Consider the following 14,936-nt stretch of genomic DNA (forward strand, 5'->3'; position numbering starts at 1 on the left):
TGTGCAAGTTGACAGTTCATATGGTAATCAGCTAAGTTAATGAATATGAAATGTCCAGATTTACAGACATAGACATTTGTGTTATTCCTCTGTATAAGAATTACACAGAAGTCAAATTTCAGCCAAGTCATCAGGTTTTCTTCAGTTCTGTCAAGATCAACGTGGTATAAGACATTCATTCCAAGTGAAGTCAAGCAAAATCGAAAGTGTAATCAATCACGCATGAAAAGCATTCAATAACAATTCATTGAAACATACTGAGCATCAAATATATCATAGTCATATTCATCATAGTCTTTATTGTGCATAGACATTCCACTCGTTAAATATTTCTGATATACAAATAGGTAATGTCCACAACAAATACACGACAAGTACATGTCATTATGATATCCAAACTGCAAAATGGTGATTACGATATCATTCAAGAAATGGACCTTGCAAAGTTTTGTTCCTTTATAGACATTCTGGACGGACTGAAAGGTCTTTCATATACTGTCCTTCATTTGGGTGGAGGGTTCACTCATGACATATTTTTTAAATAGAATGCAAACCTATTACAATGCAAAATTAGATTCAGAAAAGCCATTTGATACATTGCACCTGTGTTATAACTAATGGGGTTATATTGAAATTCTCTTTAAAAATGAAGCAAAAATGCCCTAAAATTATCATCTATACATCTAAGTACACTTTACTGTTCGGCTATGACCAAATTTCGGGGATCAAGTTTGTGGACATTGGCCACTAATATCACTGTCCAGTTTGTGTATCTCTGCCTCATAAATGTAACAATATTTACAGCTCGGGTTTAAGAAGGCACAAATAGTAAAACAAAACAACCCCCCCCCCCCAAACAAAAAATAACAATAATAAGAATAATAATAATGATAATAAACTGTTCCTGATATTTTCACACTTTCTCTATTGTGCAAATACATGCATACATTGTACAATATTTATAAACCAAAATAAGACAAAAACATGAAAATTGTTTCCACATTGTATCAAAGGCTTTCACACTGGCACATTACACAAACATACACACATATCATAATGAAGCATTTTATTTGCATGACATCATCGTGAGCAGTGCATATCTGGCAAGAATTTCAAACACCTTTAAAATAATTTTATATTTTGCATAGAATGGCCTACTTTGCCCGTATTTCACACATGAGTAGATACAGTGATATTTTTATAGTACAACATACCAAAATGTCCAAGACGAGTGCAGAATTTTTTTTCCTCAATTCAATGCTTGTCTGAGAAAGTATACACATTGACATAGAGAAAGTAGTCCGTGTAAGCAACAAATATGTCCTCAACAGCCTAATCCAGTTCTATATATGCACTAAAACAACATCTACACACCCACACACAAAAACCCCCAAATTCAGGGGCAAAGCTTGTGTACAGCACATCTTAAACCTTGAGATCATTACAGCCTGCACCATGAGGCTAAGCTTTCACTGTCTGTGGTACATTATTCCACGTCAAGCAACAAAAAAATGACACTCGTTACTCACTGATCACAAATCATCAAATCATTTTTACAGAGTATCTACTCTCTCTCTCTCCAACTCTCCCTCTCTCTCACTTTCTCTCACTTTCTCTCTCTCTCTCTCCCTTTCTCATTCTCTGAAAAGTTTGCTACTCACAGCTGTAAAAGTAGTCTAGAAGACTTGTGCCCACTCTAAATTGCCAAATCACTTATACATTGATGACTGCATAATTGCCTTTTGCTACAGCATGCAATGTGATACATGCAAAGACAAAAAAAAATGCATTAATGGCACCATTCTTGTTATCCACAAGCTATAATACACACCAAATTCATGGCATATTTAAGACATACTTCTGTCTGATAGATCTTTAGTCTGTTTTTTAAAGGAGCATTAATGGCCATTTTTCTTCTCTTTTTAAGGCAGGCCATATGGCATGTGTGCAGATGCCAGTTTTGGCATAAACTTGCACCTTGGCACACACAAATCCTTTATCACTAACTCCCTGCAGTGTCCCTTGCCTCATCAAACATCTGTAATGCATAGTTGATTATGATCGCCTTGGGTGCTTGGGTGGATGGGTTACATAATGTTACATCCTTTTCCACATATCAAGGTTTCATGGGCACTGATGTTCTGTTAAGCTGAACTGTTTTCAAATCTATTTATCGCAACATCGCCAGTGATGGTGGCAGTTTGGTAAACAGGTAGTTGAAAGTGAGCACGTAGTTTCACAACCATTGTAGGTAGGTGAAGTGAAGTTTTGCATAAATGCAAATCCCTGCCATTTTAGAAGAACTTCATCACCTCTTTGTGCGTGTGTGCTACATGGTCTTTATATTTTTTCTGATCACAAAGCCATAGTGGCAGAAATTTGATTCATACTTCACAGAGGAATATGATAGCCATCTACATCCATATTCCTCTACTTTGGACATTTCATCATTAATGGGTTACATTCTCCCTCTTGATCGTGGTACACTTTATATTTGTTCTCTTGATTTCTTTGTATTTGATAATGCATCTAAAGATGGCAATGCGTAGAATGTCTATTCCTCTATGCATCTGGCATATAAGGTAGCAGTCAAACAAGAGAACTTTGCCAGAAAATGTTCACTAAGCTATCCCCATCATCGAGATCACATTTGCAAAATATTGACGGATCCAACACTGTAGTAGTCCGAGCTTGAGGAAACTCATAATCCTAACATCAAGGAAACACTATCAAACGCATCAAACATTTGACTGACAATGAAAGTTTTTCCTGCTTGGCACTTAGTCCAGTACACATTCACATTCAAATTTACATTACAGAGACTTAAAGGTGATTTGAGAGGTACATGTATCATCGCTATACCTGTTGTACTTGACTGAATTATTAATTTGTGGTAGGTTCCTATGCTTTTGACATATGCCCTAAATATGTTGCTATATAAATCAGCCAAGAAACATATATTTTTTCCTTGGAGTCCAATGTCTCATAATACTCAAATCTTAGTTCTACCATGATTCACAACTTTTGTCTCAGGGTTAGGGCATGATAATGATAAAAATCATTGTCCAACATGATACAGTAATACATTACAAATTGTCCAAATCTTCATGGTGCTAGCAGATTTCAAAGAACACAAACACACATTAGCAGAATGTGATTGTTTGGAGTTACAATCTGAGAGGCATCTTTGTGATTAGGCATACACATTCATAGGGTGATATGAAAACTTTTATGATACATGATTGATTAGTCGCTGTCTTAGCTGCTTGAAATATCACATATATGTCATCTCTTTTGTTCATGTAGCAGAGAGTACATCCAGAACAATGACACCAATGATGATATTTAAAGCATAGTGTCACATTGCAGCAGATAACAACAAAATATACTGCAGGAATACATCAGGGGGTCACTCAGATTGGGTACAATCCATCAGTCCATCCAGCAAGACAAAGAATTGAGATGTTTCCTGTTGGTTGGACGATGTGTGACCTAGTGAACTGTTTGTGCATCCAATTTTGTAGCTGAGCTTCTGCCCTTGTGCCAGTCACAAAACAGCTTATGAAATACATACACTGAATATAATGCTATAATAAGGCAGAGATGTGTATCATAAAGGTATGGTTGAAAAAAAAAAAACACAATGTTACAATGAGGGAGTAGAAACTGTTGCAGACAGCACAGAATTGAAAGTTAAGGCACAGAATAATCATTTTAGTCAAGAGAAGGTTGCTCAGAAAGAGAGTGGAGACTGACGGAAGGGAGAGTTTGAGATCTAATACCTTCACAAGAGGAAATATCTTGGAACAGTTTCTTCCAGGACATTATGCAGATAATCTGCATCCCTTTTTTGTGGGCAGATGCTGCCTTGCTGGGCCATCATGATGAAATCCACACATGTGACTACATGAAGAAGTCTTCTCCTCTCCTGTGAATGATGAGAGCAGACGATCTCCTCGCTTTTGGCCAGTGTCACCACGTTTATCACGATTACGTACTTGCCTCTACGTGTAACTGGCAGAGGCACGAACAAGCACATCCTTAAAACGCGGGTAGCTTACTCGTGTGCATCTACGGTGCATGATATTAATCACGTCTGCATCAGCACATTGACCTCTCACTTGGCAACGCTGGACTGTTTTGCTCTCGATCTCTCCCGTTTCCCGGCTGACGACGTAGCTGACGAAATGTCGTGGCCCTGTCTCGCCATCCTCTCGATGTGAACGGTGTCGACCACGCAGTTCTGCATTTGAAAATGTGAAATATGGTTGCAGAGGAAATCACAACTGCAATACACACAGAATGATACTCTTATAACTACAACAATCCTCTGCTTAGATCTCTGAGAGTTTCACAATGAAGAATGGTTTGTCGACCCTTATTTCCAACAATCTTTGTCTAGCAGGAACTGAGAACTAAGAACAAGAACTTTGTTTGATAAAAACTCAGGTCTCCTGCCTTCAAATAAAAAAAAAAATAAGAAAAGAGATAGGTAGTGAGAAAAGTAGTGACAGAAGCACATTTTGCATTCCCTCTCCCTTCATTTGACATTTTGTAAATTAAACAACTCAGTGAAACGTTCTTTTAAATTCCATGCATTCACTCTTTGAGGATTCAGACCAGAAACTCTGCCTGCTTAGGAATGTATTGTAAAAATGGAAACTGTCTCCACATTGAGGATCCACTTTAGGCTGATTGTGGTGAATTTTGCTTGTTTATGATTTCATGAATGAAAGTGCCTGCGTACATAAGTCATTGACTGAAAAATATTTGCAAGGTGATGTTCTGTCATGGTAGTTCTACAGAACATGAAATTCTCAAGGTATATGCACAAGGCAATATATATTTCATGTTTCCAGTACTCACCATGATGAGAGTGAGTTTGTCGGTGTAGGATAGCATCTCCAGTGGCTCATCATGCTTTTTGTGACATTTCTCCACCAGGTTGTCGATGGCCATCTTTATCCTTCCCAGTACTTCACTCTGAAAAATGATGGAAAGACATCAGTCATACAAGAGAAACTACTAAGATCTACAAAGTGGTGATTTTGATACCTGACATTTATAATCTGCACATAGAGTATACTGCATTGAGATGAAATTTGTCAGACTGGGGACATTTGCCTCTGCTAGATATTTGATCTGCTTACAAGTTCTAAGTTTTTTTAGGATTCAATTTGCACTTGCATGAAACTTGCATGAAACACTACAGCTGTAGGCCCTGCATATAATGCACAAACATATTGCAAACATATATCACGTACTAAACAATTTACATAGACAGGATTCAGAGTACAAGTGTTCAAAACTTGTTGCTCTTATATACACAAGACAAGCCTCACCAAAAAATCATGCACACTTCCATGTTGCCATGGAAATCATCCATGTTGATGTGTATAGATTTGCAAAAGGAAGAAAGAAATGTGTCTACGAGAATGATATCCTCAATGCTCTAAAATGCTGTTAATACATACTATACAGATAGTCTCTTTTGCAACCACTTATGTCAATTCGTTGGTTCAGAAAGAGAAGGGCATAAACACCAGAGGGTTAGTGTAACCTTAACACCCTTATCTTTCTCAACCAATGAATTTATCAGCTTTTGCAGCCTCATGTTTCTCACCTGTTCTCGGTAAGAGAAGATATCATTAAAGAGCATCTCCTCCAGCTGTGCGTTCATGTCCACCCTCTCCTCCTGAAGATGTTGCAGTTCGGCAAGGTCTTTGTTGATCACCTGGGGATAGTCAAAGATTAGCAGGATGGTGCTTTAAATGTTTAGGTGTCAAAGTGGTGTCTTTGAGGACTGAAATAATAGACTAGCACTTGGTACCATGTGTTTGTGTGTGTGTGCATGTGCATGTGCTTGTGCACTTTTTCAACAATGAAATGTGTGGCATAAGCATCTTACTTGGTCAAAGACAGGTCACACCTCACTAGAAAACCTCTAAGACTTCTAAAATAGGTTATTTGTTCGGTTGTTTCATGTTTATCCCTTTGATTTCATTTGTTGTTGTTGTTGTGTTGTTGTTGTTTTTTTGCTTTTTTTGGTTTTGTTTTGTTTTTTGTCTGAAGCACCACTACTGTCCCTTGAGGCTCAGGTCATATCTGCTACTTCCACCATCATACAAAAGAAATGTAAATATACATTCCTTTCCTCGTCATCGATCATGAACACTGTAGTGACTTGCCGTACCTCCACATTGTAGGACATACTGTTTTGACATTATGCCATAAATCAAGGCAAATGTCAAATGGCAAATTCACACAAACTAAATGTCTGGTGAAATACACTGTAGCTACCCATGCTCCCTTTCATGAAATTCCTGTGTAATTCATTGAAAGCCACGAACAGGTGCATCAGTGGCTGTGAACAGGTGATAATTTATTGATTGCATTCCACTGACTGCAGAGTGATGATTGACAGGAAATATGACAGGTGTTTTTGCATTCAATGTGCCAGTGATTTTGGAAGGAGCTGAGAGCCATCAGAAAATTGATTTCAGGGTGCCATTTTATTGATTTGGTGCCTGAATTGCCACTAGAAATGGCAATGTGACAGTCAGTGTGTCTAGGTTGACTAAAGAGTGTCAAAAGGCAGGAAACTTTGCCACGAGTGAGTTTTTTTTTTTTCTTACAGTAGCGACTAACAAAAAAAAAAAAGAGAGAAAAAAAAGAAAAATATGACACTGTACACTGGGTTAGTAATTCATGGATTTCATTTTAAAGGTTAGCATTTTGATAAAACATTGCTTTGTAATGAATGTAATCAAATTGTTGATGCACTAAATTTAGCTGCACAATCAATCAAAATATATCACAATTTCTGGTCGTGTTATGGAAGGTGTCACAGCGTTCTAATGAATCTTTAAACATTTCACATTCATAGGTATCCAATTCTATACACTGGTTGCACATTTCTCTTTCTTTTTTTCGAAATAAAAACCGTTTTTTTTTTATTTGAATATATCTATAAATGCAATCAATGTGGAAGTCACACATTCACTTAGTATAATTTGTGATATGAATATCCCTAATCAAGTCATTTTCAATCATATATTATTATATTACATTTTGTGTATATATGTATACATCTTTCTGAAGAGTGTCTCTATTAATGGGACATTCAGAAAATAGGCATTTGTACCTGTGTGACCCTGTGTGTTTATGTGTGTGCAGAAAATATTGTATTGATGGAACGACTGGTTAAACAATATTGAGACGCTGACTGAAATGACCAACTCACCAGTTTGCTCTGGTTGTGACCATACTTGAGCTCGTCCAGTTGCAAGTTTCTGTCCTCCACCTCATCGTACATGGACTGGACCCTGTCCACCAGTGACTGGTTGGTGAAACTCAGAGTCCGATGCCTGTCCATGATGCTCCTCAACATGTCATCATTCACTTCAAGGTAATCTGAAGAAGAAAAAACAAATGCAGAAAGAAGATGAAGACTTTGGAATATATCTCATTACATAAAACATCTCCATTCATAACCATGCATCCATTACACTCTGAAGTGTACAATGTCATCACCTACACCCTGTCATTGCAGTCACATATAACAATCACAATGTCAGTTATCCACTGAAGCCATACACTTGTATAAAATTTGAGCATCAATCCATGATGATATACATATTCATGGAAGAAGCATAGACATGCAAAACAGTTTACACTCACAAGGAAAAATGACAGAGCAAAATATATAGCGTGAATTTGGCTAAATAATGATCACATACTGAATTTTTTTAAGAATGATTTTGATTAGTTTATATTTTCCTGTACATCTATGCTACAATTACTGATGGTCCATACCAAACATTTCACTGAAACTGAGCATGCATATGTTAGTTAAATGCCTATGCTGCTTCATTTATACATATTGTAACTGCATGAATACTCACTTTCTGGAATGTTGTCTAAGACCTTCATCAGGAACTCTTCAAATTTCTTGTATTTTTTGATCTTCTCATTGAGTTTGTTGTGTCTGAAAAGAAAAGAGTATACAATTACGTAGTAAATAATAAGTTTTGCTTTTAGTCTGGCCCAGTTCAAATGACCATTTGTTTAGCAGGAATAAAACAGAGAAACAAGTGTGCACCCTTCTCCCTGAGTGTTTACACTTTCAACAATATGCTAACTTTTCAAACTCTGCGGCAGAATGACAAGGTACCTCAAATATTTTGAAGAAGATAATGCTCATAGATAGAAAATGACAACTGTTTACTGCATGTGATAATTCAGAAAAACATTCTCTTCATTCATTTATTTGCCACATCCAAAATAATACAAGATTATTAATGAAAGCATGATATCTCACCTGATACTAATCTGTCAAGGACAAAATTAAGAGTATAAATGGCATTTATGTCATTGTGACATTCCATAAAGCACAATGAAATAGCACTGAACCTTCTGGTACTGTTTCACACAGTTCATTAGCATCAATATGAACTGATGTAGAATTACATTGTAACCGTGTAAATTTCAAACATAGACTGCTGATAAACAGGAAATAATCACTTTAATTTTTTCAAATAAAAGTAAACATTTTTGTAAAGTAGAATATATACTTACATGCTCTTGAGTTCATTTAGTTGTTCTGCAAGTTGTTCATACTCCAGCTGCTTTTGTTCCTTCAACTTGAGTTCCTGCTGATATTTGTGGATAGCACGCCGCCTCTTGGCCTCCGTCTCCTGGATAAACTTGTCGAATTTGGCGACTCTGTCTTTCATCTGTCGAGAATATCAACGTGGTGCAGTTAGCAAAACATTATGCTGAAGATGCACAAGTCATCTCTTCCATTTCTTTCCCCAATCTCTCTCTCTCTCTCTGTCCTCTATGACAATATTGACTCTCTTATCCCCACATCCATATTCTACTTGTATCTCACATAATTTCTCAAAACAAAATTGTACAAAAGTATACATTGAAAAACTTGACAATCTTCATGTGGAATGAACAGTAATTCTGGCAACAAAGGCAACTCTGTAAGTATTAAGGCATAGTTTCTATTTGATGTTTCCTTAGTTTTTTCAAACTGAAACCAACTTTATAAATGAAAAGCCAAAATCCAACCAAATACCACGCCACACACGTGACTTACACAAATAATTCCAACAAATGTTCAGACTCTGAGCTAGAATTGGTTGAATAGTTGTCATTTTAGGGGTATTTTCCCAATATGTCAACCTGCATTTTATGAATCCAAAGTCTGTCCAATTCTGCCTGTTTTTATACAGTAATGTGCTCATTATCTCACTTAATTTTGCTTCGTACAAGGTCTCCTTCAACAGACGTTTTGCCCTATTCCATAACACCCAAAAATATTCTCTAAACTTGAAAGGACTTTAATCAGGGTGTTTCCTCACATAATATGCTACGACAGCAATTCTTGCTAGAATGGCAGTTTCTTATACTAACAGCCAATCAGGAAGCAAGATTCTTAACATTGCCAGGACACTCGCCAGTTCAGTAAGAGTTGCTATAAAGGCAGCTTTTTATGAAATGGAACTCTGGGATAATCCAAATCCTCACCAATTGTTGCTTCTTCTGCAGCTCCGCCCTCTTCTTCTCACACTCCTCCATGCGGCTCTGGAACTGGATCCGCTTGGTGTGGAGCTCCTGGGTGACATCATCAACCTCCACCTCCCGTTTCAGGAGCAGCGTCTTCTGTAAGGTGTTGAGCCCAGTCTCTATCAGCTTCCCTGCCGACTACATCAAAGCGAGAGAGAAATGACAAGTTAACACACATCACCAGTGTGTTTTCAATTATCTCCAGCATCTTCTGTTGCCCTCCCTGCAATGATTTCTTTTACAACTTGAAATTGTTCCTTCAAATAATTGCACATTATGTTCTTTTCACTTTTTTTTTCACAAAGATGCCAAATATAAGTTTTTCTACCTAAAATACTGGGAACATGAGCAAAGAAAATGGGATTCCATCGGGAGTCGAACCCGAGACCTCCGGATTGCCAGACCGGTGCTCTACCGAATGAGCTATAGAAAGCCCTAGTGCAGTGTTCGTCCCAGAAGCCCTTAATTCTCAATGCTCGGGTGGGCACGGCATCCTCCAAATGACATAATTTACAATAAACAGTAATGAAGCTAAGTTAGAAAAAGGAGCTATGTACAACTAAAAAGTAGAGCTGTCTCTTCAAAGCAAAATTTCTTGAAACATAAGAATCAGGGTTAATCTAACTTTCAAAATACATGGAACACTTTCATGTGAACTATGAAAATAGAGACCCCCAAATACACGCTATACACACTAATATACTTATACACATGTATAGATATACACACACATAAATGTATACATGCATGTACAGTACCATGTACGAATACATGAATATGTTGATGAAATAAGGGTATCTTCACAATTTGTTGTCATTATTCTTTCAAAACTCACTGTCCATTTCAAAAAAATCTGCTTACAATGCAAAGTTAATATATGTGTCAATAATCACAGATAAAATAGAATACAAAGTTGAACATATGATTTAGCCTGCTCATATTTCAGCAGTATATATATATATATATATATATATAAAACCAGTTGTATACATCTGTTCAAATGCAAGTCAGTCTCACCTCTTTCACAATTGGATATCTGTTGACATTGTCATCTTCCTCGTCACTGCAGAATAACAACAAAGTGAACAAAAACTGTACTCTCGAAATTTTATGCAATCATATATACTCACATGATAGAGTTTAATAAAATCTTAAATCTTACATGCATGCATATCTTTCTCTTTATGTATCTTTCTATCAAGGAATGTTAAATGTTTATTATATACATACATCTAATCATTAAGTTTTCATGAAAATACTATATAATTGTAAATGTAGGACCTATAAGAAATTATATATATATATATATATATATATGCAGAAAATGTAATAGTTTTCTATAATCATTGCTGTCAAAGCACATGTTAAAAACCGGACAAATATTCCTTTTATTTTGCCATATAGTCGCTCAAGATACCTGTCTAAAGTTTTAGTAACCACTATTCATACATCATATAGATATCATTTAGTTTTGTTAATCTATCTTCCACAATTAATACACTAGTCACTACAAATTGCAATGCCTGACAAATAAAAAAAAAAAAAAAAAAAAGATATGGGCATTTCTTCCTGTTAATATGATTTCACCCTAGATTGCACCTCAGTTCTAATGAGATGGTAAGATAAAGGTAGGTTTGCTTCTTCTTCTTCAATCTCCCATTGTGTTTGAATACCCACTGTGTGTGTGTGCAGTGTGCCTGGTCAAATCAATTTTCTACAGCAGTCCTACATGACAACTTTTGCAGGAAGATCGCAATCAGTCACTCAAACTCATCGCTTTCACCTTTGAAGTTTAAAGTCATAAAAAAGTGGCGTTCGACGACGCTTCGTCAATCTATTTGTTGTTGATTTTGATACGATGTACAACAAAAGTCAAGACCTGTTGCAGGGTGTTGGTGTGTGGAGTTGTCACCCGAGCCAAGGAGGTACTAGCACGTAGGCGAGCCTACTACCTCCTTGCCCGAGCTGTGGTGAAGATATTCAGTAGAATACGAGTACACATAGAAATCTAGTGTGTCACGATCGCAAGCAAGACTTACCCTCTCTCTCCGAGTTGTGTCACAAAGACACTTTGTTTTTGAGGCTCGAGGTCAAGTTTGTAGGGAAAAGTTGTCGTTCCTGAGAATGCCATGTTGGCCATCAAAACAGGTCGCAGCAAATAAATTTAGGTGTACATTCCATCGAGGTTTTCTCGCGTATCGGTTCAACGTACGAACCTGTCTTGATCGTGAGTCGAGTGCAGTGGTGTGTGTAGTAGAGTGTACACACACGCTATTCAATTATGTATGCAAATTTGCTGTCGTCAAGGGGACGTCCCACGCTTTATTAGTCAAGAGAGGGAGACATGCTACATCGGCTGATAAAGTCTGTCAGAAACGAAGTGACGGGAGAGCAAGTCTGTTCAGTGAAGAAGGGGTGATAATAATACATGTAATTATTCCAAGTTAAGTATATTGAGGTACAAATCCTTGAAGTAGAATGAATGCATAACAAGACGTGATAAACAAAACTGTCCAAATCATTTTTTTTTTCAAAACGGAAGAGAAATTTCAGGATAGATTTTCATTTTTCATAGCTAGTCATTGGCTGAATAAGTTGTATTGTAATTTCCACTTTGCTGTTGCACAACACTATCAATCTCACGTTGATCAATAGCAATTTGGAACGCAAACAGCTCTAATGACTTCGATTTCTTGTCACGAATAGCGATGGCTGCAAAGTTATCTCAATGGTTTCTTCAATCGTTCATAGCGGATTGCAAAATGCCAGTAACTTTTGTTGTAAAATAAAATCGCCATAATACCGGTATATGCCGTTTTTATAGTTATGAATATTTGAACAAATTGTCGTGGCCTCAATTTCATGAAAATAAGGATGGATGAAAGAACAAGCTTCGCTTTTCAGTGGGTTCCCCATCTCCATACTCTGATTGGCTTATCATTATCATGCTTATTTGGATGAGCCCCTTTTAGAGTATAATGTTATATTCTCTTTTTTTTTTCTATTGACTACATATTGAAATTCTTGACCTCACTTACACTGTGCATATATGTATTGATTATGTTGCTATGTAGAAAAAAAAATGAACTGAATTGAGATTATTAGAAAAGTATTTCGACTTGAATTATATTTTTTTTCTTCTGTATACTTGTCAATCACGGACAAAAATAATAATAATAAATTGCAGACTTGTCAGCAAGTTGTATGGCATTGCTTTTGTTCCAGCAAGCCGCCATTATGCAAAGATGTCCTCTTTATCCCCTCAAAAAAAAAAAAAAAATAGCAGTTATGAGAAGGAGGAGAATGTCGATGACGACAACGGACAATGTCTACGATAATGAATTGATAATGGCTGCGGCAGTGATTGTTGAGGAAGTTGGAAAAGAAAAGGAGACATTGTGGACGAAGTGTTTGAACTAAATAATGTGAAATTTACAATAATTATTGTTAAAATAATGCCAGCGGAAATCTTCAAGGGTAAACGATCAAAGTTACAACCACAATAAATCAAGGGCGTAATATTATTATAGGAGGCGGAACTTTTTTAAAGTGACAGGATGAGTCTAGGGACTTTCGAAAAGGTTTTGTTGCTATTTTCAGTTTGTATTTTTTCCTCAAAGAGCCAAAAGTTTGTGTGTGTGTGTGTGTGTGTGGGGGGGGGGGGTTACATTGCTGATCATAACTTTGCCTGTAAGAATAGATCGAAACTTCCTTTTCATGCTCTTTAAAGATAGTTAAAAAGAACGTAAAAGCAACATAATATCCATGGGCAAATTTCACCTATTTTATATCTCAATTGGTATTAACTTGAAACTTGAAGTGGTATTTGGCTCTCTTACCAAATTGAATATGGTTAAAATTCTGTTACCCTAGTTGATAGAATATCAATCTGCAAGTGCACAATTTATCCGCTGACGTTGCTTGCCTATAAAAAAAAAACATGTTCTGTAGTATAAAGAGACACGTTTTAGCTTCCTTTAAGTGTGTCTTTAAAGCTAAACAGATTGCATACATTCGTTTGGGGAAGTCGGACATATCTCGAACACGATTGCCATGGATACCTTCGGAGAGGAATTACGTGTAAATAAGTAAAATTTGCAAACATTAGTAAGCTTTATATCCAGTATAGCGTTCGAATGTAGATTATGTATATTGCACTTTTTCGCACAATAATATGTTGTGTACACTTATATTCTTTGGTTGGTTGGTTGGTTGGTTGGTTTGGTTTATTTCTGCGTTTTCTTTCTCCAGATACAATAACAAATGAAAACAAAGTGACACAGAGTATGCAAAAAAAAAAAGGAGAGTATAACATACAAATCATTATAAGAAATGTCAATTTCATAACATCAGTCTCTATAATAACATGAATCAGAGCAACATGTTAAGGCATACTGTATTCATATTACTATAAACAAAGGAGAAATCAATACAGGGGACCGTCATCATAAGCAGAGCTTGACGTGGATAAGGCCCTTTAACACCAATGAACCTACACAATGGATACACGTAATTCTTAATCTTAACGTTATATACCAAACACATTTTGCCAAAGAAAAAAAAAAATGTTGAAAATGAAAATGAGTAAATGAAATGAAATGAAAAGAAATTAAACCTCAGTTACGACTATATAGTCCCATGTCATTGGCGATACAGTGTTTACACTCTCTGCATGATGACGTGTTTCTACAGTTCGGTCCTATGCATTTGCTCCTGCGACATTTGCTTCCATGAAATATCTATACCACTCTATAAGCCAAACATAAATTCAACTCACAAACATAGCCCTAACCCTAATCCCCACATCAAACTAAAACATAAAACTCTATCACAACTCTATAAACCTTAAGTCCGAGAAAAATAAGACCACAGCAAATGTCGCAGGAGCTAAATGTCTGTGACAGGCACAGTCCATTGAACAGTTGAAAAAAATAACAACTAGAATGATAATGAAGACATTTCCGTTCGTTGTGGAGCCATAAAAAGAATAGCTGCTAGCTATCTGGCGAATTTTGAAAACAGAAGCCATCCACAGCCACTAATCGAAAAGCAGAGGTCAACACGAAAGGAAAAAAAGAGTGAAACCGTATTATACAACTGAGTGAGAGAAAGGGGATAGAGAGATAATTTGAAAGGGGAAGAAAAAGGATGGTGTAATGACAACGGGAAATGAAAGTAAGAAATAACATGTCGTATTAGATGTAGTATATATCTCCTTCGATGACAGTACTTCCGACAGATTTATTTTGACATAATAAATGACGCATGCTCCACGCTAAACAAAAAGAAATCTCGATGTGTTTCTTGAAAAATGAAATCTACAAAATAAATGTCTACGAAATACAATACAAAAAAACATT

At 36.5% G+C, this 14,936-nt stretch overlaps 1 protein-coding gene across 1 annotated transcript; it reads right to left on the bottom strand.

Moving 5' to 3' along the window:
• Positions 1 to 4,117: 4,117 nt before the first annotated feature.
• LOC140239465 (coiled-coil domain-containing protein 42 homolog) lies at positions 4,118 to 11,707 on the bottom strand. Its single transcript, XM_072319333.1, has 9 exons — positions 11,616 to 11,707; positions 10,594 to 10,639; positions 9,538 to 9,714; positions 8,578 to 8,735; positions 7,905 to 7,987; positions 7,244 to 7,413; positions 5,624 to 5,734; positions 4,867 to 4,983; positions 4,118 to 4,243 (listed from the first exon to the last, which is right to left on the bottom strand). Exons 1-9 carry the CDS (start codon positions 11,705 to 11,707, stop codon positions 4,118 to 4,120), a joined length of 1,080 nt encoding a protein of 359 aa, XP_072175434.1.
• Positions 11,708 to 14,936: the final 3,229 nt, after the last annotated feature.

The sequence above is a fragment of the Diadema setosum genome, chromosome 1 (genome assembly GCF_964275005.1).
Source record: "Diadema setosum chromosome 1, eeDiaSeto1, whole genome shotgun sequence".
Lineage (NCBI taxonomy): Eukaryota > Metazoa > Echinodermata > Echinoidea > Diadematoida > Diadematidae > Diadema > Diadema setosum.

Bases quoted from the DNA above. Each gene is read 5' to 3' on its own strand.
- LOC140239465 (XM_072319333.1), bottom strand. From the start codon at position 11,707: ATGGCATTCTCAGGAACGACAACTTTTCCCTACAAACTTGACCTCGAG. The intron at 8,736-9,537 runs GTGAGGATTTGG...TATTCTCGACAG, and splicing joins TGCAGAAGAAGCAACAATTG to ATGAAAGACAGAGTCGCCAA. The intron at 7,988-8,577 runs GTAAGTATATAT...TTTTCTTTTCAG, and splicing joins CTAAATGAACTCAAGAGCAT to ACACAACAAACTCAATGAGA.